General features: G+C 46.1%; 1 protein-coding gene across 6 annotated transcripts; it reads left to right on the top strand.

Annotated features, from left to right (window-relative positions):
* Nucleotides 1-146: 146 nt before the first annotated feature.
* Nucleotides 147-25,251, top strand: HEMK1 (HemK methyltransferase family member 1). Of its 6 annotated transcripts, none has more exons than XM_053953846.1 (11): nt 147-620; nt 2,742-3,159; nt 3,611-3,702; nt 4,679-4,772; nt 16,077-16,226; nt 18,264-18,328; nt 20,131-20,180; nt 21,405-21,510; nt 22,243-22,338; nt 24,086-24,199; nt 24,538-25,251. In XM_053953846.1, the coding sequence occupies exons 2-11, from the start codon at nt 2,899-2,901 to the stop codon at nt 24,572-24,574; spliced, it is 1,065 nt and encodes a 354-aa protein (XP_053809821.1). In that variant the 5' UTR covers nt 147-620; nt 2,742-2,898; the 3' UTR covers nt 24,575-25,251. The 6 variants fall into 6 exon arrangements, 5 of the variants coding, with proteins under 5 accessions (XP_053809821.1, XP_053809820.1, XP_053809823.1 ...); XM_053953845.1 differs by having other exon boundaries at nt 147-318; XM_053953848.1 differs by having other exon boundaries at nt 147-318; nt 2,742-2,827.
* The last annotated feature ends 202 nt before the right edge of the window (nt 25,252-25,453 follow it).

Here is a 25,453-nt window from a genome sequence, read left to right on the forward strand (position 1 = left end):
CGCGCGCACCGCCGCTGGCCCCGCCCCGCCGCACGCCGCCCCAGGCCATTGGTCGGTGCCCACGAGGCGAGGCTCGCGATTGGTCGGCGCGGCTGTCACTCATGCTCGCAGCTGCGGCGGCGGCGCGCGCGGGAGCGGCTCCGTGCGCGGCTGCTCCTTCACGGCCCTGCCGCGGGGCGGGAGGCGGCTGCCCACGGTCCCGGTCCCGGTCCCGGTCCCCGAGGCAGCCGGCTGTGCCCCCCAGCCCCACTGGGAGCCGGTTGGGCTCCCGCCCCCGAGGAAGCAGCCTGTGCCCCCGGCCGCGCCGGGAGCCATGAGGTGAGGCGCCGGTGTGCGCGCGCTCGCCTCAGAGCAGCCCTGGGCCCGCTCTCGCCCTTCAGGTGAAGGGAGGCCCCGGCCGTGCTCACGGTGTTGCATGTGCAGCGAGAGCGGAGACGCTGGAAGAGGAGCCGCCTCCGGTCCCGGTGCTGCTCACACGGCTCGTTCACCGCCGCGGGTCGGCAGCTCCTGGCTGCCGTCCGCGATGTGGCCGCGGGGCTGTGCGGCGCTGGCTCAGCCGGACACTGACAGCAGCTGGGACGGGACTTGGACAGTGCGAGCTCCAGCCCTTGCTCAAGCCTGTGAGTGGGGCAGGGCCGAGAGTGCGAGAGGCTGGGCCTTTCCGCAGCCACCTGTGCACGTGTGAGGCTACAGGGAGGGGGAGATGGGGCTGAAAGGACTGAACCACAGAACTGCAGAGGGGAAAGGGAAATCTGCTTCCTCCCTGGGTGTAGACAGGTATTTGTACCAAGAAGTAGCATGCAGAGATTTTACATAAATAGCTGGTCTCCTTTATTAAGGGAGACAAGACAAGGAGCACTGGAGAGGGTCCAGCAGAGGGCAACGAAGATGAAGGGTCTGAAGTATGTGTCTTATGAGCAGAGACTGCAGGAGCTGGACCTGTTTAGTCCAGAGAAATGTGAGAGAGGATCTCATTAATGCATACAAGTATCTCAAAGGAGGTTGTCAAGAGGGTGATGCTCAGCAACAGAATCTGGAGTAATGACCATAAAGTAAAATACAAGAAGTTTCACCTCAACATCAGGAAGAGCTTCTTTACACTGTGGGTGGCAGGTGACTGGAATAGGCTGCTCCAGGGGCTCATGGAGTCTCCCTCTCTGGAGATATGCTAAACCCACCTGGCCATGTTCCTCTGTCACGTTCCTTGGTTGGGATGTTGGACTGATTTATCTCCAAAGGTCCCTTCTAACCCCAGCAATTCTGTGTTTCTGTGCAAATTGTTTCAGCTGCGGCCAATTAAAGTCTTCTCTGCCTCCCTTAGAATGCTAATGGTTGTTAATGTTTTATTCTTTTAGTGTTTCTCTTGTAGCAGTAAACAGGGCCTTGGAGTGGGAAGCTTCCCAAATAGATACTGTAGCTGACAGACTTTAAGTAAGGGCAAGTTTTCATGGGGGCTGTTTGTCTCTCTGCTGAGAGTAATGCAGATGGTAAAAATGGGATCCTTGAGCTCTTACAGCATCCACCCCTTTGCCAGGAGGTCACAGGTAAGACAATCTGGAGTTTTTTTGCTGCAGGGTTTTCCTTCTGCTGCTTCCCTGGGCTGTGTTTGATTTTACAAAGGAGGGCAGTGGAGGTCTGGCTGTTCCAGGGTTTCCCTGTGCAGCAGGAGCAGTGTCTGCCAGGCTGGAGCCGAGTTGGTCTCCCCGGCTCTTCCCTGCAGCAGCATTCCTAGGGGGCAGCTGCCAGCTGCTCAGTAGTTGTTTGTGTGGTGATTTTTGGGAGAAATTGGAGTAGAGGAGGTTGTGGCCTCTCTGAGACAGTGTTGAAAAGCAGCCATCAATAGAGCAATGGCAATGAGTGCTCAGGGAAACCCATAGTTGCTCCAGGGAGTGTGAGTCAGAAAAGAGAGGGGCCCTCATTTCTCATGGATCACAGCAGGAAAATGTGCTTGTTGTTCTGTTTGTCTCAAACAGTTCCAAGTGTGATATGCAGCAGCTGTTTTGTAAGATTTCATTTCCTTTGTCTCCTGCAGTCATCTTATTTGTTTTTATTCCCTCTCTGTCTGGCTCTGCCTCTACTCTCCTTTAAGAGACCGACTTCCCTGTAGCAGGGTTTGCCCTTTCTGGCCTTTCCATCTTTCAAGTGTTTCTCTTCCCTCTATTATGTTATGAGGTTTTCCCCTTCCTCTACTCTTAGCAGTTCAGCTCTGGCTCTGTGCCCCCTTGTTTGCCCTCTGGGGATGGTAACAGTGTGAAACACCCTTGATCCATGAAGTCCAGGTCTTCTGTGAGCATCCCTGCCAACCTCTGACTTGTGCTTTATGAATAAAGAGAGGAATAAAAGAAAGAATCTAGGAAAGACTGAAGGTCTTCCTACAGGGAAACCAAGGTGACCCACGTGTGGGTTGGAGAGCCAAGGACTGGAGCTGAAGGTTGGTGTGTCAGTGGCTCTCTGGGACCGACAGGCAGGAGAGCTGTGCCTGTGTGTGGGCAGCTTGCTTCTGCCCTGCCATGGCCACAACTGGCCTCTGACCTCTGGAGCTGGGCAGCTCTGGGAAGAAGCAAGTTGCAGGGCTTAGCTGGTTGGCTGTCATGTGAGTCTTTTATGGGGGTAGTCCTTTGTTACTGGTAAGGTGTGAGTAATTGGTTTTGTGCTTGTGGGCTGGGATTAGGACAAGCAGTCTACATTCTGTTATTTAGTAGCCAGAGGAACTCACGCTCTTCTCTTGCCTTGTTTTCTAGCCTAGAAGAGCTGCAAATGCTGTCCTGTGGAGAACCCACTGACTGTGGTCAGCTGGTGCTTAGCCAGTGACCTGTGGTAGCACCAGGTGAATCTCAGCACTGACAGATCAGTAGGTGGAAACGAGGAACGGGTGTGGAAGCCAGAAACTTCACCACAATGAGATGCCTCACCCATCCGCTGCTCAGGAAGTTGTTGAGCCTCCCACCTCAGTGTGTGCCAGGGCGAGGGACTCCAAGTAAAGGTGCTGTCCTCAGTCCAAAGCAGCTGTTTCTGAGGCAGAGCTGCAGAGCAGGGCCTGGGCTCATGACTGCCACTGATATGGTCAACTATTGGCAGAAGGTGTTCGAGATAAATGGCATCCCCGAAGCACAAGAATCCAGTCAATATATTGTGTCATTTGTCCTGGGAGCAAAAACAGTTAAGTAATAGGAAAAGAGTAAAGTCTGTGTGTGCTTCTCACTTTTTCATCTTGATTGAATCTCTTATTTTTTTATCTCATTTAGAGAGAGTAGAACAACTTATCCTCCCTTAGATGGCAGAGGGGGTAAGGGGTAGTTTATTATTGCCAGTAGAACACTCAGGAGTCTCTTAAAAGATCTCTTTTGCAGACACTGAAGTGCAACATAAACATCCACCCTGACTTGCCTGATGAAGTGATTCTTAATTTTAATTGTTCTTGTGAACCCCAAAAAGTAGCGGAAGAACAGTTTCTAAACATGCAAATAAGTTCTTCTGATGGCTTTCCAGCTGGTTTCTAGCAGTCCCAGGCAATTGTGTTTGTCAGCATCCTGTGTCACCTGGAGGATGCCTGTGGCAGAGGACACTCCAGTGCACAGGTGGGCAGGTTTTAAAGTGCCTTTGTCTTCAGTTTCAGAGTCTGGATTCCAAAAGCCTCCACACTCCACTTACAGCACTGCAGCAGGAGCAAATCCAGCAGCTGAGCTACAAGCGGCTACAAAGGTAGGAGCATCCTCTTGTACCTGTTCCTTTGGAGGGCTTTCCTTCAGTCTAAAAGCAGCCAGGAGAATGGCAGCAGAGGGAAGGCAGCTCAGATGTCAGCTGGGCTGTGGTGGTCTCTCATGGTGATTCAAATGAGGGGCACAACTTGTCCACCTGCAAGGCCACTGTCCAGTTGGTCAGGCCCCAGCCTGTACTGGTGCATGGGGTTATTACTCCCCTGTTTATATGATTTTGTATTACTCCTTGCTGATTTTTGTGAGATTCCTGTCAGCCCATTTCTCCAGAGGTCTCTCTGAAAATTTGCACACCCATCTGGTCTGTTAGCTACTCCTCCCAATTAATTCTGTCACTGCAGGCATGCCAAGGGTGCTCTGTCCCTTCACCCAGACCACTAAGGGTATTATGGGGTATTGATCCTGGGGTATTTCACTAGGAGTCAGCCTTCATTTGAGCCTTGTGTTGCTGAAATCAGTCTTCCAAGCCTGACTGTTTGTCAGTTTCCAGTCCACCTCATTTATTCGGTCTGTACTGCATCAGCTTGTATTTGAGAATGTTATGGGAGACAGTGTCAGAACTCTAGGGAAAATCAAGATGTGGTTTTGGTGCACCTAACTGGTTCGTTGTGTCATGGGTGACTATCAGCTCAGTCAGGAGTGATTTCTCCTTTCATGCTGACCAGTCTCAATCACCTTCCTGCACCTGGCATGTTTGGACACAGCCTCAAGGACTCTTTGTTCCATCACTTTCCCCAGGATCCAAATGAGGCTGACTGATCTGTAGTTCCCAATTCTAGTGCTTGATAACAAACGGGGCTGTGGGAAGGGAGCTCCCCCTGTTCCCTCAGCATGCACATTGCTCACGCAGTTGCTGGCCCTGGGCAGGGGTTGTGCTTAGCAGTGAGGAAAGCATGGCATGAGAGCGCCCCTGGTCACCCAGCGCAGTCCCAAAGCGATGACCCTCCTTTTGCCTGCCACAGGATGCCAGTGCAGTACGTGCTTGGAGAGTGGGACTTCCAGGACCTGACCCTGAAGATGAGGCCCCCAGTATTTATTCCACGGCCTGAAACAGAGGTATGAATGTGGGGAATGTGGTGGGGGCAGCCTTGGATGCGTGAGTTACACAGCATGATACAATCAGGGCATTGCTGTGAACATGACATCCTGTATGTTGTGAGGCTGCAGTGATGAGGAAATCAGATCACTTCTTTTAGAATGGGGGTGGTTCAAAGCTTGTGATCTGGAGCTGATGCTAGTAACCTTTGCCTCCTGCCTCAGAGGAAGGGATGTTACAAACTGATGTATCCCTTAATTACACAGAAATCAATTGCCATTGATGGAATGATGTGGCTTTGCTTTCCTTAGTTCTGCTATAGTAAGGACTCCTGAGAAGTTCAAAACATCTACTGCTATATCCCAGTGGCTTAGTGCATACAGGAATCTGAACATTGTCCAGAGGTTGCCAGCAGAACCCTGCAGTAGTAGGAAAACAGTAATGGAATCCAGAGAGCCTGAGGGTCCATGTGCTTGCTGGTAGGAAGTGGCATCTACCATCTGCCTCATGGCTCCTAGCTTTCACTTTCAGCACATGGGTCATCCTAGCAAGGAAACTTTTTCTTTACTAGTCCTCAGGAGGGCTTGGGATTTGCAAGGTGGGTTTTTTGTTTGTTTTTATTTTGGATTGGTTTGGAGTTTTTTTTACTTTCTGAGAATTTGTTTTCTTTTGGAGCCTGTGTTAACTTTTGGAGGTGAAGTGGTCTTCTTACCTTGTCTATTTATGAGTCCCAGAAGCTTAAACCTGTTTCAGTCTAGTAGTCATTTATTCAGTTGTTTGCCTGTTGAAATGGACAAAAGTTAAACAGAAATTTAAGGATAAAGACAACTTGTGCTTCTGTTGTGCCCTTTGAAGAAAAGGGTGCTATTGAAATCCATGAGGGGGTTCCAGAGCATTTAATGGGAATCAGCACAGCTACAACATGGACATCCTCTCAAGTCAGAGAGAGGAAGAATATTTAGAACCAGTTTTGGTTTGGTGTGGAGCATGAGCAGCGCTTCATGGAGAATCTGCTGGGCCCTAAATCATAGTACTGACACTTGTGTCCAGGGAAGTTGGGAGCTCTCTGCCTGGTCTGGGTTGATCATTCTGTACTGATTGAGTTTGGAGATGAAGCTCCAAGGAATAATTTTGCCAGTTGGAGCCAGCAATGGTTGCCTTTGTTATTGTCAACAGTATTTCTGCTCTGGATAATCCAAGAGAGTATTTCCAACCTTTAAATCCCAATCAGTTCATGGATGCAATGGGAGCATTGAAATCAGGGAAAACTTGTATGTTCTGCAAGTCAAAATATCTACTGGTGAAGCTTCCTCTGGAGCTATGCTCTGGTTCTTCACCCCATGCAGTGCCAGGCTCAAAACAAAGGCCTATTGTGTGGAGTGGAAGCTGGGCTGGCCAGTGCTTAAGAATGTTGTTAATTGAGCCCAGATGCCTGATTTTTGTAAAAGTATCTTTACTGGTCCAAACTGGAGGGCAGTGCTGTGTTTGAAACCACTTAACATACCCTGGTGCAAAAATGGAGTGTAAACAGCTTAACCCAGACTAGTCTTTGGCAAACTTTATTTGTTGTGTCAGTTAACTTACTATGAAGACACATTTTTAGCACATTTATTACAGAAGACCAGAAGTTTATGATAATGGTTCAGGAATGGAGCTCTGTGGGCAATAGAGAGTTTGCTTGTGATGTGCTGGGGAAGTTCCTGTGACAGGAGAGCCATGGAGACAAAATCCAGCTAGTCAGCAGCACCTGGCAGGACATGGCTGTAGACTGATGCTGCTTCCAGGAGCTGTGTCCTGTGTGTAAGCTGTGCACAAAGTGGTGTCCAGATCCTTTCCTTCTGCTGGAAAGAAAGGTTGATAATCTCTTTGTGTGATGTGTCTGGGTTGGGCCTTGTCAATGTTTGGTTTCATCAGAATAATTTTTTTCAGCCTTCACTGGACTTGAAAACTGCAGTGGAAATACCTGCTTTCAGAATTGTTCAAGCATCTGTTGCTTTCCATTTGTTTAGAATTTGTCTGCAGTGTTCTTAAAACCAGTAGTGCTGGACTTTTCACCAGATAATTTCTGTAAATAATCCTTGTTATTTAGGAAGCAGTTAATTGTTATCCCAGGTTCAAGTTTATCTGTGACTGCACACACAAGCCATGTGTCTTGTTTTTGGCTGAGAAAATGTGACTCCCTAAACTGACTCAGTGCAGATACACAGGCAGTTTCAAAATTTTCTTCCTAATTTTCTGTATGCAGCTTCTGCAGGTGCTCCTGTGTGTTGGTTGGAGTCTGAGAAGGGGAGCCATGTTTATGACACACATGTTTTTCTCTGGTTGCAACAGAAGGGTTATGACTCCTGCTCACAGTGCCTTGGTAATGGCATGACATTAAACACAGCATGACCCAAACCACAAGCATTGTTTCAGGCCTGGGGACAGAGACACACAGAGAGAAGCTCCCTTTTCTACTTAATTCTGTCCTGTGTGAAATTTGCCCCCATGTCATCTCTTTAGTTCTCTCTGGTAGCTGAGCCCTCTCCTGTTCGCTCCCTCCGGGAATATTTTTGCAGCACATGTGGCTTTGTTCTTCTGTTCCATGGGAATCTGGCTGGGGAGGGGACAGGCAGCCAAAAGCAGGGAAAGAGCAGGTCCTGTTCAAGCTCTGGCCTGCTGGGAGGAAAGCTTTGGACTGGCTGCTGCGAGTGCTGAGTGGGTTTGTGAGGGCCTTTGCAACTTGGCATCCTCCCAGCTTTCCTCCTGTGGCACCAGAGCCAGGCTTCTGCACTGGGAAATGTTTGGACCAAAGTTATGGGGTGTACACAATGAATTATCTTTGTTAGGTGGTTATTGTAATGTCAAGGTATCCCCGTCTCTACACTGCTCCCTCACTATTAATGGAGAAGAAAGACCTTTTCACAAAGCAAATCTTTTTGTGAACCTCTAAAATTTTAAAAGGCCTTGCTTTGGGAGAAATGGGACAAAGAAGAGGAGAATTCAACCAGCCGTGGATATGGCATTCTTTTTTTGCCCGGGTGACTGCGGGCTCTCTGATCCTCACCATGGCTTCCTTAGGGACGGTTTTTCTTGGTCCCGGCCTCCTCCGAGGGAGGGGTGTGGGATACGCGGCACACCCGCCTGGTACCCCCAGAGGGCGCTCCAGGCTCACGCTCGCCGAGCGTTCGCGTTCCTACCCGTTATCCCAGGATTTCTGATGGTTCTGAGAAGGCTTAATTTTTCAGTGGAAACAAAAATGGCCATTTTTTTGTGCCTCGCAGCTATTGATCCGGGCTCCTATAGCAGATGGTGGGAGCAAAATGACAAGAGAAAAGGTGGGTGTGGAAGGGTCCCTTCTTCTCTTGACAGTCAGCAGTAAAGGACTGTCCAAAGCTGGATTTGGGGCCATCCTGCTTTGTAATTGCAAATGGATCTGTCCCCCACTGATTTGTTTAATCCTCTTTGGAGCCTGTCTATGTCTAACCTCCCTGGCATCATGTGACAGCAAATCTTGTAGGTGGGAAAAGTGTATTCTTTGCTTCTGGTGCTGCCTGCTTGTTTAAGCATAAAGGAAAACCTTTAGCTTTTACCGTATAACACTTAAATAATTCACTACAGCATTTGTACTTTTTAGTAATGTCTTTGTCTATTCTTTTTCCACCTGTGACTTTTAAGCTCTTTTGCTTGTTTCCCAAAATAGGTTGTTTCTTTCCCATGATAACATGCTTGAAAGCTGAAGTCACTGCTGTTTACTTGCACCTGCCTGTGGAATGGTGTTCATTGTGTGGGGTGCTCTGTGAAAGCACTTGAGTCAAAGATTGGCTCTGAGAAACCTTTCATGAAGTTTAACTTCTAGATAAACATAATGATTAAACTTTCAAGAAGGTCCAGCACAAAAAGAAGGGAGAATTTTCTTTTCCTGACCTGTATATGCAAATAAACAGATTGCAAGGTGGGCCCTTTCTCTCTCCAGTGTTTTCTGTCAAAGCAGTGATACATTTTCTGTTACAATCAGTGCTGAAAGGAAGCATTTGATGCAGAAACGACCTTTCATTTCCCTAATTTCTTTACCACAGGTGGATACTTCTTGGAAGGGTCTGAAGGTCACACTGTCTAGTGAGTACAGCCATTAATCAAGAGTGAGGAGATTGGCTTTTTTTCATAGTTTTGCCTCTGAGCAGTTGTCTCTTCAAGGGAAGGCTGCATCCCCTTTCTGTGTAATGGGCTTCCCAGTATGGAAAGTGAAAAGGCTAATAATGCCCTGTCTTGACATAGCTTAAGGTCCTTTCTTGAAATATGTGTAGACTTGTATAAGGCATATTAAACATAAATGCAGTAGAGCATTTTTTAATAAATCAAAAATTATCTGCTATCTGTCAAAATAGAGCTGTAAGCAAATGTGCTAAAGATGGAGCACTGCTGTTGTGGCCTCACAGATCAGATTTTGCCCATATGATGCGTAATACTTCATCCATGTGTTGGAGGAGAAAAATATTTTCTGCAGGTGGGCTGTGGCACAGAGGCTGGGGAATGGAAGTCACGCAGGGAGCCTGTTGTTGCTGCAGAGCAATTGGAACTGCCCCTTTGAGCTAGGCACAAGTGTTTAACAGGATCATATAGAGAGAGACAAATAGAGCAGCCTGTGCCTTGTGGCTGAGGCACTTGTGCTGCCAGAAGGGCTTGGAGAAGGATTTGGGATCGCCAGTGTCTTAGGGATATTGGCTGTCCAGGAGTACCCACTTTTTGCTGCCCAGTGGCTGATGGGATCCTTGCATGTAGACAGGGGAATGCCACATGCACGTAGCAGCATTAAATAATGAGTATTGCAGTAGTGGAGTAGCTGCAGAACTATTATGTCCAGTTATGTTACTGACTGCTTGAGGAAGAAGTGGAAAATTAGATTTGGAGAAAAAACAGTATGTGGACTAATAGGTTGAAAAAGTCTGCCTTGTTGTTGAAGACTGTCTAGCTCATCAAAGACAAGCTGTGGGGTAAATTATCTGGCAGAGGCAGCAGAAATTTGAAAACTGAAGTCTCTCTGGTTTCACAGACAAGTTTATAATAAGCACTATAAATGCAAGGCAGAAGAAAGGTGCACATCTCAGCAGAGAGTTTAATTAAATGCTGAAACAGTGTAGCAAGGGTCTGTTGCTGGCCACTTGAAAATCAGGACAGAATGTTTTCCCCGGACAGATTTCTTCTTGTTCAAAAGGAAATGATGGAAGAAACAGGGCTGTTCCTGGCTGGCTGGCCAAGATGAACTGCGGTGGTAGTTTCTGCTGGCTTCCTATGCAAGAAAACAAGACTCTGCTAGTGCAGAGAATTGCTTCCAAGCTGGTGATTTTCAGTTCAGACAAAAAATGGAAATGTAAAGCTAAAATTTGTGCTGAAGGCAGGGAAAGCAGCAGCTGTTCTTTTTAAGTCATGCACAAACCTGTCCCCCAGGTTAACTTTTATAGACTTTTCTAATATGTTCTCACAGATCTCTCTGTTGTTAATGGCTGTATTTTTGGGGGGTTTAATCTCCCTGTTGTGATTGAGCCTCCTGTTTCCATGCATTTCCACTGAGTCCTGTAGCTCATCAGCAGTGAAAGCAGGATGTAGGACTAGAACTGGAGAAAAACAAGCTTTAAAACAGCTGTGACAGATGGGACTCAAGGAGATTCCTACGTGGAAGGAGGGAAATCCTTTTCCTCCCCCATGCTCTTTTCAAACATCCAAGTAACTAGAGCTAGGGATCAACAAGCTAGACTAGTGCATCTGTCCAGATGCTGTGTCTGGCAGTGATCAATACCTGTATCTGCAGAGAAAGAAAATACCTTTCTTCTGGAGAGGTGTGCCTGGCTAGAGCTCTGTGCTGGACACCTGAGGTACAGCCAGTGTACAGCGACTTGGATCCACTCTTGCCCCTCGGGCATGGCTAAATTTAGATGTGACAGCTGTGGTAATTTCTCTTGGGCACGAGCACATACGGGTTGCTGCCTGTTGGTAAAGTCATTCCTGGGTGCTGTCACAGCCTCTGCTCCAACAGATGAAGCAGCACGTGGCATGTGCCCTGACATCAGGAGCAGCTGCTGTGTGACCAAAGCCAAACCCCTTCCTCAGTACTAGGCATGCTTTGACATGCTTCTCTCTCATTGCTAATGCCTAATGCCACCCTTCTTTCAGGATCAGTGGAGTTACTCAGGTGCTCTGATTCCCATATGTTTATAGTGGGAGTTCCAGGGGTTTGATCCCCACGTGGGCCATTCGCTTAAGAGCTGGACTCAATGATTCATGTGGGTCCCTTCCAGCTCAGAGTATTCTGCGATTTTTCTCTTTCCTACTATAGTGCCAGGCAGAAGAGCCCAGGACAAAAGCCCTGACTGCCCATGAAGCAGTGGGCTGGTTGGATGGCTTGGTTTTGGAAGTGGGATATTGGCAGGGATTTTCTAGGGCTATTGCCATGGAGCTGGGTTTCCAGCTTGGCTTCCTGGTGTTTGTCATGTGCTGATTGGCAGCCAAGTGGGCAAACAAGATGGGAGAGGTGATTGGGTTAATATCAGATCAGGTTCTATGGAAAGTCCTGGATTCTGAGAACAGAAGTTTCTGGAAAGCACACAAATAAGTGAAACATTCCCAGGAAGTGTGCGATAGCAGAGAGAAGGTTACCAGGGTTTTCCTGGATTTTTTTGCTTTTCATCTTCAGTTGAGTGACCTGGGAATTTAGAGTCTCCTGCCACCCTGGCTCTTACCCCTGGAACCTTGTCTTCCCTGCTTTCCCTGGGGCATGGAAAAAGGGTGCTTGTAGGGAATGCAGTAGTAGTTTGTGACTTCCACCCTTTCCCATTCCTCACTTCCTCATTTTTTATTTATTTAGTTTGTCCTTTTTGATGGCAGAAACATATGATGGGTGATTCCCAGGTGCTGGGCTATAGCAGAGGATCCCCTCAGCTCTGTCCCTGTGCTTGGCTCTGCAGCCAGCCTTGAGCCCAGGAACTTCTGCTGCCTCCTCCTGACTGTCTTGGGGCTGGAACCCAGCTGAGCCTGTGCTGGTTCTGCCTGGGCTGCAGCTGTGCAGTCTCTGTGGTTTGGGTGCTGGCAGCCCCTGGCCTCTCACTGCTTTGGGCAGCTGCAGTTCCAAGAAATGCAGTGAACCAGAGCCCTGGCCACAGGGCAGAGGCGACACCAAGAACAGAGAGGGTGCTGGGGGGCATTGGGGAACTGCACTTGTAGGTGGAAGGGTGAGGCAGAGGTTCAGGGGAAGCTGGAGGTGTTCACAAAGTTTTGCATTTGTTGCACTCAAAGAGAAGGTGGGTGGTGGAACCAAGGACAGTGTGAACTTAGGGTGATTCTGGCAGTGAAGCAAGATTTCCTGGAATCACAAGGTGAGAACAGCCTGTGAGTGGTTTGGCTGAGAGACAAAAACTTGAGAGCCTCTTGAGTGCTGGAAGTTAGGTAGCATGAGAAGCAAATATTTGTGTCCCCTGTACATGTAAGCACAGGGTAACCACAGAATGACAGAACAGTTGGGGTTGGAAGGAGCCTCTGCAGATCATCCAGTCTGATCCCTATGCCAAGGCAGGGCCACCTGGTGCAGGTGACACAGAAACGTGTCCATGTGGGGTTGGAATATCTCCAAGGGGGAGACTTTGTGCCCTCCCTGGGCAGCTGTTCCAGTTCTCTGTCACCATCAATGTAAAGAAGTTTTTCCTCATGCTGAGGTGAAACTACTTGTGTTTTAGTTTATGGCCATACATAATATTTGCTTCAAGGAAAAACAGGGGCTACTGAACCTACTTCTCCATGTGACTTCTGTCTCTTCTTCCTGGCTGTTCCAACACCTCTGCTCACCTATCTATGGAATGGAATGTGCAGGTGTCACCAGTGCATGCAGGTGTCACCAGCTCCATCATGGGGCTGCCCAAACCATGTAGGGGACTTTCCTTCCCTTTCACCTTGCTGCCATTGCTAGCAAAAGCAGGCAAAGGATTTTAGATTCTTTCTGGTTCTATCTGTTTGCCATTCAGTCCCTTCACTCCTTCCAAAGCTGACTTTTGCTGCAGGAAGGAGCTTCTTGCAAAGACTAGAGGAGAAAAATTCTTCAAAATGTTCCATTTCCCATTCTCACAATTCTCACACTGATACCCACGTGTCTGTATTCCAGGCTCCAGGATGAAAGTAGTTCTGCCAGTACCTGTAGTACTGGTTAGCAGAATTTTTTTGTTGTAGATTGGGTTGTAAGTGACAATAATGACTCATACTGTAAGCAATAATAACTCCACAATTGAGAGTTAATAACTCCACAATTGAGAGTTCATTCTACCCAGTGACTGGCATTCCGTGAGCAAATATGGAATTGGGTCACAAAGTGTTTTCTTTTACTTCCCAGTGGAATTTCTGTAATTTCATATCTCAGCCTTCAAAGCTGGTGATCAAACTGATGGTTAAAATGGCTTTTGGTGATGTTGGCATTACATTAGCAGGCATTTGTGCTCTGAATCTGTTCAGTCTGAGAAGACATGGGGTATCCTACCCAGTAAAGACCCCAGCCTTTGGCCAGTTGCAGTTGTCCCATTCCCACTTTCTCTGTGCCAGTCCCAGGCACCTCTTTTTAGCACCATCAGCCTCTTTGTTGCTTTTCCTTCACTGTGGTTCCAGTCGGATTCTCGTGCAAAGGCTGGGAATGTCTGATTTGTCTATTTTGTAGTCTTTGTATGAACACTGTAATACTCAGCCAGAAATACTTCATCTTCCAAGATAAGATTTGAAAGGGGCTCTACTGTGTTCTGCAAAATGCTGTAATTTATCAATTTCCCGTGGTGATATTTTGGAGGTGATAGTGTGATGGGAGAAGTACAGATTTTGGCTGGGTCATTTGCTAGAAGATAAAAAATACTGAGAAGAATCTGATAAATCATGAATCTGATGAATTATCAAAACAATTTTTGATAATTTAATCATTCCTGAAACCTGGTGGCAATGGGAGTGGGATGACTGGACATGCTCTCTGTAAATGGTTGCTGGATTTTCCTGAATACATCATCTTCTTTGCTGGTCAATCAGGTTGAAAATAATTATTCAACCTTTTATTTTAGTGAGGTACTAATGTCTGGAAAATGATGCCATTCCTTTAGGTTGTCCCATTATTTTTTGTCTTTTACTTTTGCACTATTATGGTAGATGTGTATTATGAGAAAACCAGCCTTTGCCTCAGTAAGAATTGAAATGAAATAACCAAGACAATGAGGCAAGGCAGTCAGAAAGCAGGACACAAAGCCTAAGTAATATCAATGTCCCATTTTATTTATATTTTATGTGGTAAAACCTGAAATCAGTCATGTTTAATGGAAGCTTTGGCAAGCACACTAAAATGTTTTCTCTGTGGAATGTGTAAAGTAGGCATTCCATTCAAACCCATCAAGCTTGAAATTACTAATGAGAAACCTTAAGGAAGTTAATAAATGGTTAGAATAGTTCTAGTGTATGGAAGTCATATTTGGACATTTGTAATCAGTAACTTGTGCTACTCTGGGAACAGATGGTTCTGAGTTACTGTGGAGATTTCCAGGAAATGTTTGTAAGTGTCCAGAAATGGCTGGTATTTAAAGAAGTGATTTAATAGCCAAGCAGAACTTTTTCTGTGCCTTTTCTTCTGTGGTCTTGGAATCCTCAGCACCTCACCTGCTTTGCCAAAGCAAGCTGTGATTGCAGTCTCTGGCTGTCTGCACTGCCCGAGAGTTTTCAGGCTGATTCATCTGGAGCTGTTCGAATGGCCAAAGCCACTTCTCACAGAAATGGGTAGATCAGGTGTTTATTTTTCCTTTTTGCTGTCTGAGTCCTGTAATAGTTTCCTCCAGGTTCGGAGCCTGTGAGACTGTTTTCATCCATAATTGTCTAGGAAAGCAATCCCAGAGCATCAGTGAGGAATTTGTGATTTTGGAGGCTGTTAGAAAAACTCCCATATGAGGGCAATGCCAGTAATGACATAGTGGCCAGGGTAGGGCATTGTGATGTGGCTTCTCAACCCTAGTTGAGTATATTTAGATATCAGTCCCCAAACTTGCCTGCTCCAGGAATAGTTCATCAAAGCTCATCTACCTGACTGCTTCCTTTTTGTACCTGTCTGCATCTCACTTACGGCACGTGTGGAGTAGCCCGTCATGAAGGATGACCAACAGCTATGAATCTCTTCAGAGGTACTGCAGCTTTGCACAAGGCATCTCTTTTTCTGCACCCCAGTAAGGGTGAGAGATCCAAGGAGAGGCTTCTGCCCTTATGCACAAGCCTGTCTAGTTCAGGCTCCTGACAAAAGCCATTGTAAAGTAAAAGAGAAGCTGACCTGCCTGCCAGGACTTGTTCCTTTTAAATATTCCAGCTTATGCCACTTATTTTTTGTAAATTTTGTTAAACTTTCTGGATTTACAGGAGCGATCCAAGAGCAGCCCTCTCAAGTAGAGAATCCTAGGGAACACTTTGGGCAGAAGGCCTGTGTGTGCTGTTGTGCCCTGAAAGCACAAGCATGGGAAGAAGCTGAGAGCACCTGCTGAGCTGTTGATGCACTCAAAGTGTTCATAAGGTTTCCATCTTACAGTTTTCTCCAGTGAATAACAAAGGAAGTTCATGCTGCAGTCAGAGGGAGGCACATGTGTGCTTTCTCTTTTATTCATTTTCACAAACCTTAGAAATCTTTGAGACCTCTCCTGCTGTATTGGATTTTATATAACATGGCAAAGGGATTTAAAAAAGAAAAGATTGACGTGAGGGAGGAGGCAGAAATGGCAGAACTGCATATAGAACCAGGAGCATGGATGAAAATCTCTTCCATGTGACTTTATAGCAACAAAATGCAGTAGGAGTCCACAATCTGAAATCCACGGAGGGATCTACTCATTTGGATCATTTAGTAACATTAATTGGTTTGTCTGTTCATCTGTAGGTTGGATTACTAGTTTGGATGCTGTCAGGAGCTGTGCAACTGCCTCCTGGTCACCTACTGTACTGAGACTGTGTAGAAATCTTTGAGTTTTGAAGCTTACAAATTCAGAAAGCCAAAATTTTGGAGTAAATGTGCTCCAGCTGTCTGGTTATTGTTTTTCTCAACAGTGCTAGAAGATTTCAGAGGATCTGTGGGAGATTGTATCCTGAGGATTTGGTCACTGATCAAAGCACCCTGTGGGGCAGATGGAGCTGAAGTGACTTCTGGCATGTCAGTTCCATTACTACCATCTGTGGTTTTTAAATTAGCAACAAAAATACATTGCATTGGGTACAGAGTCAGGAAATTTGAACTTCAGTCTTCAGATCACAAAGGTGTGAGTCAAAACAGCTCCCTTAGTAATTTTATTTGTTTGTTTTCTTAGGACCTTGTCTCTTTAGTTGTGGAAGAAGAATTTCAGAAATGTGAGAATTCAGCCCTCTGTTTCCCAGTTCCTGTTCCTCATCCTGTGATCCTGGAAATTGGCTGTGGCTCTGGAGCAATTGCTCTGAGTCTGCTCTGTAAACTGCCACAGGTGAGCTCCCTTCAGTGCTCCTGGTGCAATAAATGATTGTGTTAGAGGACAATCCCACTCTGCTCATCTTCACTGAGATGTCACAAACTTCTCTGAAGGAACTTTGGCAGCTCAGGTCTCTGACAGGCTCTGTAAGTTCCTAGTAGGTAGAGGAGGGATATTTGGGAATTGCTTCCTCTCCCCATCTGTCTGCAGGAATAGCAGGGGCGTAATCAGAATGAAAGAAGTGAATGTGCTCATTCTTGAGCTGCTGCAGCTCACTAATAATCACCTTACCTTGAAGCACTGGTGGGTGTTGGTTTAAGATACTAACCTGGATTGAGGACAGGAGGGACTGAGGCCATGGGCACACATTCTATTAGTTGAATTTATGATGCAGTCATCTCTAAAAACCACCTTGTTATGAATCAAAAGATCTTGTCTCTAGGAAACTGAAGACTAAATCATACAGGAAAGGGAATACCATAGCAGTGTCAGTACTTGGGATCAATAAGACAAGCAAATCTTACTGCCCCAATTGCCAAACCATGTTTTTGTAGTTTTCTCTTCCCTAGTAACAACCCTCATCTTCTGAACAGAATCAAAAGAGCAGGAGGGCACTGAGATCTGGGTGACCAAAGCCCTTCTTGCCCCTGATTCTTGTCGTGTGTGACATGTTTATGGAGATACTCTTGGTCAAGAAAATGAGAAATTAATCCAAGATCTCATTGCCTGTGATCAAGGGAAAAATATTCCCCTCTCCTCATAACTGCAGACCAGCCAGTTCTTTCTCAGGAATGAGAATTGCTGTGGCCAGCCCCTCCTCTTGTAGAAGTATAAGTTACCCAGCTGTGTAAGAATTAGAGGTTGATGCCTCTAATGGAAGGGGTGTTCCTCCTCCCAGTGACCTGAGAAGGTTAATATTTGAGCTTCATGACTTCAGAGTATAATTGCTCTGATTTCCTGAGCTAGGAGAAGAGCTTCATGCTCTTTTCCTTGCTTGTTAATTTAAAGAGCGGTGTCAGTCTGTCTCTGTAGCTCATGACAGTCCTTTCCCAGCCCAATCTGCTGTACCCAGGGAAATAAGGAGCCTTGACTGATTAGAATTAGTGGTAGCCACCCTGACAGCTAAGTGGAGTTACACTCTGGGTAATCTCCTTAGTGTTTGAGGCAGAATTCGGCACTAAGGTACTGAGAAATCAGGAGCAGTTTTTCATTTATGGTCTCAGCTGTGTCCTTCACCTTAAGGGTGAGCTTCATTATGTGTGGGTGCTGGCCTGGGACCATGAAATTAATCCCCTTAGGAGTGATGGCAAATCACACTGTCATCTCCAAATGCAAAGCAGTTTCTTCAAGCATGTGTCCTCTGTGTAAATCCTACCAACATCTCTGCTTAAATAAACATCAAGCATAGCAAAACCAAGTTAGGCCTTTGTCTGTGGTTTCCCCAAGGTGGAATTGAAAGTCAAACAAACCTCTCTTTGTGGAGCCCTGTCTCTTATCATTATGCTGGAGAACTTTTAAATACCTGACACACAGTCAAGTACATGCAGTCAATACAGGCAGTGAATCTGTCTAAGGACTGCAGTGGAGTAAGTGGGTAAAAGGTGTCTGCATAACAGATGGGAAATGCCAGAATCTGTGTCCAAGTGGTTGTGTTAGTGTCAGGAGGGATCCTGTGCTAGGAAGGATAAATCCAACAACATGACCTTCCTGCAGTCTGTGCCTAGCCCAGGCTAGCCAGAGTGTTGAGTCTCACCCTGCCAGGAGCAGTGAGGGATCAGTGAGCTGAGTCACTGTGGCTCTGTTGTTGTCTGTTCTGGTGGGCTGCTGGCTGTGCTGCAGAGAGCCTTCAGTCACCTTAGTGCTTTACACACATCACGCATGATCCCAACTATGCCCTGCATGCATTCCTCAGGAGCTGTTCCTTTCAGGAGCCAAGAGTGAGCAATCTCTTGTCTGTTTTGATCTTGCATGTTTGGCAGAGCATGTCTGCTCAGGAATCTTGATGTTATAACACCTGCTTGGTGGGGTTTGGTTTTTTTTTTTCTGTTTCAGAGCAGAGTCATAGCCATGGATAAAGAGGAGGCTGCCGTGGATCTCACTAGGGAGAATGCACATAGGTACAAGACCACATATTACTCATTTTTTTGTAAATTGTTGCTTGAGAAAGACTAAGAGTCATCAATACTTGTACATGTGTTTCATGTTTATCACCACTGGAAACCAGAGACTGTTTAGTTGTTGAGCTCCTAAAGTGTGTAACAATTCAGAAAAAAAAAAGCTTATGTTTACAGGAGTGTTTTTCTTTGGCTTGTCAATGTGCTTTGCAAAGACAGCAGCCTAAATAAAGCAGTGGTACTCACATGCTGTTTGTCAAGGTTTTTCAGAGTGTTTTTTGGTAACTACTCTTTATCCCTGTCTGTGAACTCAGGAAGCTCAGGACTGAAGTAGTAATGTTTATGTCACTTAGGAGGTTAAGGACAAGTATATCCAGAGCCTTTCTCTCTCTCCTCCCTCAGTCATTATTGTTGTGCTTGTTTCTGTCCTTGCTCCTCCAGAATGCTTCCACAGTCAAGTAGCACTTTTCCTCTGACGTGCTGCGTGGTGTCCATCAGCATCCTCCCTGCAGTCTTGGTTTGGTGGGAATGGTGCTGCTGGATCCCATGCAGTTCAGACACCTGTGCTGTGGCAGGATGGATGTTCAGAGCTGCTGGCTCAAACACTTTATGCTGAAGTCGAAGAGATGTCTGTCAGGTTGTCCTTGTCCTTCCTAGACGCTCCACTTCCTCAGCTGGTTCTCTGTCACATTGTTCTGGACCGTCACTATCACAGGGAGCCCCAGAGCTGGAATTCCAGTATGCTTCTGAGTCCTGTAGGCTTTGTCAAATGAGCTCCAGATTGCATTCACATCCTCAGTAACTGCTGGGCCCTAGGCATTAATTGGAGCCATCTCAGAAAGAACTCCTGTTGCTATTTCTCATGGAGTCCAGTACAGCTGTGAGCCTCAAGAGGTGCTCATTAACTGGGATTTCTGTCCACAGGCCCACATACCCCTCTTTTCCCAAGCTGCTGCCAGCACTGGGGGTCTACCTCTGGTGCTGGCTGCACTGGGCTGCATTTCTTCACTTCTTGCAAGTCCCAGCTTGTGTGTGAGTCTGAAGAGCTGAGTAGGAACAAGCCCTTCCCAAACTGGTCACCTCACTGTTACCCTTTGCCTCCTAGCCCACTTACAAAGAATGAGGAGCAGAGGTTTCCTCCTAATGTGTCAAACCAAATTCTGTTGCAATTTTTCATAGATATAATAAAAGCTGGCCAGATCTTTGTCTCCTTGATAATAACTCTGGCCTCTAGGGAAGATTGTCTTGCTTATTAACATTGCTTGTTGGCTCAAGTGTGGATGAGGGAATATAAATGCCATGTCAGAGAGCTTCATATTTCTCCATGGGTATTTTCATTGTGTCTTTGTGATCTTGTCCCTGGCATGGTGCCCTGTAGCTCTTGGGACAGAAGCCAGCAGGATAAGCTGTGTTACTGCTTGACTGAACCCAGCTTAGATCCTGCCTGCTTTTTAGAGCTCCCTTATCCCAGCTGTGTTCTCTAGGTGCTTGGATGAGTCTTAGCGGATCAATCCCAGTGCCGGATCCATCTGGGCACATGGCACACATTGCAGGAACCCCTCCCTTTCCTGATGCCTGTGTATCCTGATAGGGCAGGGCCACAGCTCTCAGCAAAGGGAGTAGAACTTGGATGTAAGGCCCCTGGTAGGAGGAGAGAATATGCTAGGAAGATCTTGGCAGTTGTGAATGTATGTGTATCAGATAAGAGGTGCAATATTTAATTATCTGTTTGTAGATTGTACTGTTCATGAACACAAATACACCTCCTAATCTTTCTTCCTGTTGTTGCATCTGGAATTTTACAGGCTGCAACTCCAAGAAAGGATTCATATCATCCACCAAGATGTTTCACACAGTAACTCTTTTCTCTGTTATAATCCCCTTTGTCTTTTTCCCTTTTTGTCTTTGATGGGTGGAGGGAGGCATGAGGGACAGCCAAGGGACCATTCTGAGATGCAGGCAGCAGAGTACTGAAGTTAATAGAGAAAAAGGTTCAGTAAGAAGTGAGCCATTGAAGCTTTTCTCTGCAGAGATTTCCAGGGCAGATGATCAGCTGACAGAAGTCCCTAATTGTATCAGAAAGTGAATTGTTCCTGGGTTTAGGTGTCCCAAGGTTGTATTTGAGCTGGGAGTCCAGGTGCTTTTTACTGTTGCTGGGGAGAGGCAAATATATAAAGAGTGTAATTCATTCCATGCTGACATGGAGACTTTAGATAAACATGTACATGCCTGTCTCTCCATTGATGGTAGAGGGAGCCCATATATTTAGCTTAGATTAAATGCCCAACTGTATTCACCTGAAATTAGGTTAGTTGAACCAGGAAAGGGTGCTTTTCTTCCCCAGAGCCAGCTGAAACCAGTTAAAACTAGCATTTGGCGGGGCCTATCCAGTTAGGTCAGTAGTGCCTGGTTGTTTGTTAGCAGCTGTGGAGCCAGGAGCTGCAGCACTGTGTGTTCATTAGCACACCTTTCTGACACTTGTTTTTGACTTTGTGCTACCTCTTAGAGCTGAAAGCCCTGTGCCAAGAGGCTGCCTGAGGACAGTGCCACACTCACGTGGTTCCATGAGGTCTGATTCAGGGCTGGCCTGTGTCAGACAGCAGCAGGAGTGTAGGGAGCTGCTCCTGGTCTGCAGAAGAGCAGCCCATTGTTGTTTTTGCTGAGGGGCCCTGGCTCTGCAGCTCATTGGAGGTCCTGCTGCAGCTCTGTAAGGAAGGATGTTGATCTGCACAGCCAGTCTGAGCTCCCACTTAGGCCTTTGTGGGCTCTCTGAGTTCTGGTTGTTGCTTTAGATCCAGGTGGGCACAGAGCACCAGGGCATCAAGCTCCTGTGCTTTTTAACATGTTTTGTTAACCAGGCTCTTGATATGTGCTTTCCTTTGTATCACTCCTGCACTCTTGGGACAGGGAACAAGGCACGCTATTGCAGAAAGAAATGGAATAAAATTTTATGATCACAAAGCAGAGCCAAAGACATTTACATGTGCCTGGAGACAGTTTCTTGGGGAGGGTCTTCACACTGATCTTAGAGGGAAGATGCTGTGGTTGAGAGCTGCTTGTGATTCTTTTTCTTTTCTAGGTTCTGCCAAACAGCTGCTGCTCTGGGGCCCCATAGATGTCATAGTCAGTAACCCCCCATATGTTTTCCATGAAGACATGGCTTCCTTGGATGCAGAAATCCTCTGGTAATCAAACAAAGAGATTTTTCCTTTCCTGTTCCTTGAAGCGAGGTTTTCTGTCTGCTTCCTTGTACTACACACAGTTGCACACAAAACATGCAAATGTAATACACACAAAATATAGGTGTGTTTATTTAGGATATAATAATACAGGCTTGCTTTGATACTGCTTACAGGCCTGAAACAACATGGAAGTGTTTTAAAGATTTATTAAAATAGAAAAAGTACACAGTTTGAAATTAGCAAGTTCCCAATCCAAAACTGACTGTCATGCATGTGAGAAGAAATTCCTGCCCCCACCTCTGTACAAGATGTGCACCAGAGCAGGTTCTGGCAGCTGAGCTTTCTGCATCCCAGCTGGCTCTGCTGGGTTAGCCACAGCCTGAGCTGGTGTTTGGCATGGATCAATCAAGCCCTTGCTGTACAACACCTTGCTCTCTGGCCAGCTTAGAGAGAACAAACCTATGTGTTGGAACTGTGAGATCCCAGCTGTAGTTGGCTCCTAATTTTCAGAAATACTTCAGGGGGTGATTTCTCCTTGTGCTGAATGTGGGGTTTCTCAGCCCAGTGATAGCTGCCTTCTCCCTCCCTGTATTTCCCATAGAAGGGGTGAGTGCCATCCCCTGCTCTGGGAGCACTGGAGTTCAGGTGTGTCGTGTGCACCTTTCTTTGTGGGGTGATGCATTTTCAAGGGCCACAGGAATGGCTGTCAAATGTCTTTTTCTTCCCACACTCCAGCTATGAGGATCTTGATGCCCTGGATGGGGGAGATGATGGCATGAGAGTCATCAAAACAATTCTGGCTTTGGCTCCTTCTCTTCTGAAGGTTTCTGGGTAAGCACTACCATCTTTTGAATTTCACGTCTTTTATCTTTTATCTTACACTTCTGTAAATTCTGTACTTCCCTGTATGAAAACAAAACAAACGGAAAATATTTGCCAAATTGTCCCTTCGTTGTCCCAGTTAATAACAGCAGTTTTTAAAATGTCATGTGTGTAAGCAAAATTAGCTTGAAATTGGTTAATAAAGTGGTGTGAGCCCTTTCCTTGGCTGTTGGAGGCATTTCCTGGTTATTAGTGAAATGAGAATCTTTGAAGGTGAAAGCAGCAACAAAAAGAACATGGAAGAGAGCAACCAAGAAAGAGAGTGCAGAAAGCAGGGGAGCTTTCTAAGGGGAGTAGCTGATGGAAGGAGAAGCAATGGAGAACTCTTTGAGGGTGGATGTAGATCCCCACTTCCCTCCCAGCCTTTCATTAGGGGAAACTTCTTTGTTGTACCAGTATAGAATGCTGAATATCCCAGGAGAAAGAAGATCAGTCAGGGATAGTTTCTTAAATGTTTACTTTCTCCATGATTAATATTCAAGATTGATTGTTCCTATTCTCTGTCACACGGGATCCATTTTGAAAATCAACATGCTGATACCCAAAAGTCTGCGTGTACTGTTCATGTGCCAGGGCATTCACACATCCTGTTGAATATTCCTGACATTTGGCCACCATAAGAGTGGTTGTTGAAAATCTGCTGTTTTGAGAAGAAGAATGGGAATATTGAGAGGCATAGCGCATGCAGAATTCATTCCTCATGCTTTGCATGACCACAAGAGCAGAAGATGCTCCTCAGAATTTCCCAGCATTAGAGACTGGTCCTTTGGGGTTGTTTCTTAAGACTATTTCTTTTCCTTCTCTTTTTACTTGTTTAATAAGGTCAAGCCCCCATTGAGGAGTGGAAGTTTTTTAAGGTCAGAAATTAGATCCACACCCAGCTTGTCGTTAGCCTGGTGAATTTGTAGGGAGTATTCAATGTGGGATGTTTTAAGAATTCTCAGGAGAGCATTTGATGGGGTTTGGCTTGTGTCCTTAGCCTCCTAAACATGCATCTTGCTGTGTCCCAGGCCATAACCAGCTCCATCACTCCCCATGCCTGTGAGCTGGGGTGGTTCTGCTTTGTCACGGGAGGGAGCATGGGAATGATCCAGTGTCATAAAGCCTGGCAGAGATGGAAACAGCCCTGCAGTGCCCAGGCCTGGCCCTGGTGCCCTAACAGAGGTTATTTGATCAGTTCTATGTAGGCCTGAATGCTGGTGTTGTTTTCATAACTGATTTATGGAGACATTTACCGTGGAAGAATGTGTGTTCTGACTTGTACTTCATGTCTCTTGCTGCTTATACACAGAGGGACTTCAGGCTGCCAGGCCACTGCTCAGTGTTCCTGCAGCATAAAAACTGCTTTCTGCCTTTAAATCTTTGGAGGGGGTTCAGAAACATATTGCTGGTGGTATCTCTGGGTGAGCTTCAGAAGGGCTCATTACATCTCAATACAAGGCTTTAACTGCTCACAAAAGTACCATGAGAATTCCCCCCAGGATCAACACTTTCTCCCCTAAAGGAGGCAGCTGGGATCTGCATCTTATGTGGACAGCTATGATGTGGTTTAGGGTTGTTGGATTGCACTGTGTTTACTGACCTTTTCATTTCCTGCACTGGTCAGAGTCATACAGAAAGAAAGATCTTAATTTTTATCAGTTTAGCAACCTAAATGTGCATTTCTCCAATTCTACTCCCAAATGTGTCTTTTCAGAAGTGTGTTTCTGGAAGTTGATCCCAGGCATCCAAATATGGTAGAGCACTGGCTACAGTCACACACAGAATTACTGCTCACCCTCTGTGCCATTCACAAGGACTTCTGTGGCAAGTAAGTCTTTTTTTTGCCTTTGCATTTTTGGAGGCTTTGTGTCCTTTGAAGAATATGTCCCTGCACCTTTATGTATTGAGTGAACTCAGAGCAGCTTCACAACTGAAGCCAGTTTTTGACAAAACAGGGGATCCCTGGTTGTATCTCAGCTTTCTGATAGCCTGAGACAGTCTGGCAAGTGTTTGAGTCAGAAATTCTGACCCAGGTGAGCATTTCTGATGGGGTGACTGGCTCTGGTGGGGTTATTGCCATTGGAAAGTTACTGCTTTTATAGGATGGAGGTAGAGGCACATTGTCCCTAGTGAGACTTAAAGCTCTGGTCTTTCTTTTTTCCACAGGCCTAGGTTTCTGCACATCCAGAAACAAAGCAGCTGACAGCTGTGTCAGACATAACTCTCCTTGCAGGATGCTTTTTGCTCTGGAGCCCAACTGAACAGCTGGTTGAAAACTCCTTCTGCCTTGTGAAAGGAATCTCCATTCCCCAGAGTGCTGGACTTTTCATGCAGTGACAGACCCCTCATATCCTGACACAGACCTCATCCAGAGATGCAGAAGTTCAGCTGAGCATGTGGAAGTGTTTCACCTTCCTCAGGGAACTGCATGAAACATTTTAGTCTGCTCTGCTAAAGTGACTCAATCATCTCAGGACCTAAGATAGAAGAGTTCACAGCTCCAGATTAAAAATACAACTTCTCAACGTGCCAAATCACCCATTTGGCCTAGAAAGAAATTAATTATATTTTTTTAAATTGGCCTTGAGATACATTTATATAAAATGTGACCAGATGGGGTGATAAGCTCAAATCCTGACTTATACTGGCACATGGATTTGCAGGTATAACAGGACATAACTGTTGTGCACATTTCAAATGCAGTTCTGTTCCAGGGTCCTGATGCTCCAATAGCAAAGCAGCCTTTGCTTCCCACTGCTGCTGAGTGATTGTCCCTGAAGAATCAGTGCACATGTTACAGCACCTGAATTTACAGCCCTTGACATTTGGTGGATGTTGCCAGAAATGGTCAATACATTGTAATAAAGACAGTGCTTCAGACCAGGGTCCTTAAAAGAATTTCACTGCAACTATTCAGAGATGCTGGCAGGCCTGAATAAACATCTGGCACCCACACATTGCTCTGATAGTAATAGAAATGCCTAAATTCCACATGAGGCATTTAATTGCAACACTTTAAAGAGAAGACCAGAGTCACTACTCTTCTTTTGCAGATGGAGAAGTTGAAAAACAGGAGGTGAAA

This window comes from Vidua chalybeata, chromosome 12 (assembly GCF_026979565.1).
Source record: "Vidua chalybeata isolate OUT-0048 chromosome 12, bVidCha1 merged haplotype, whole genome shotgun sequence".
Lineage (NCBI taxonomy): Eukaryota > Metazoa > Chordata > Aves > Passeriformes > Viduidae > Vidua > Vidua chalybeata.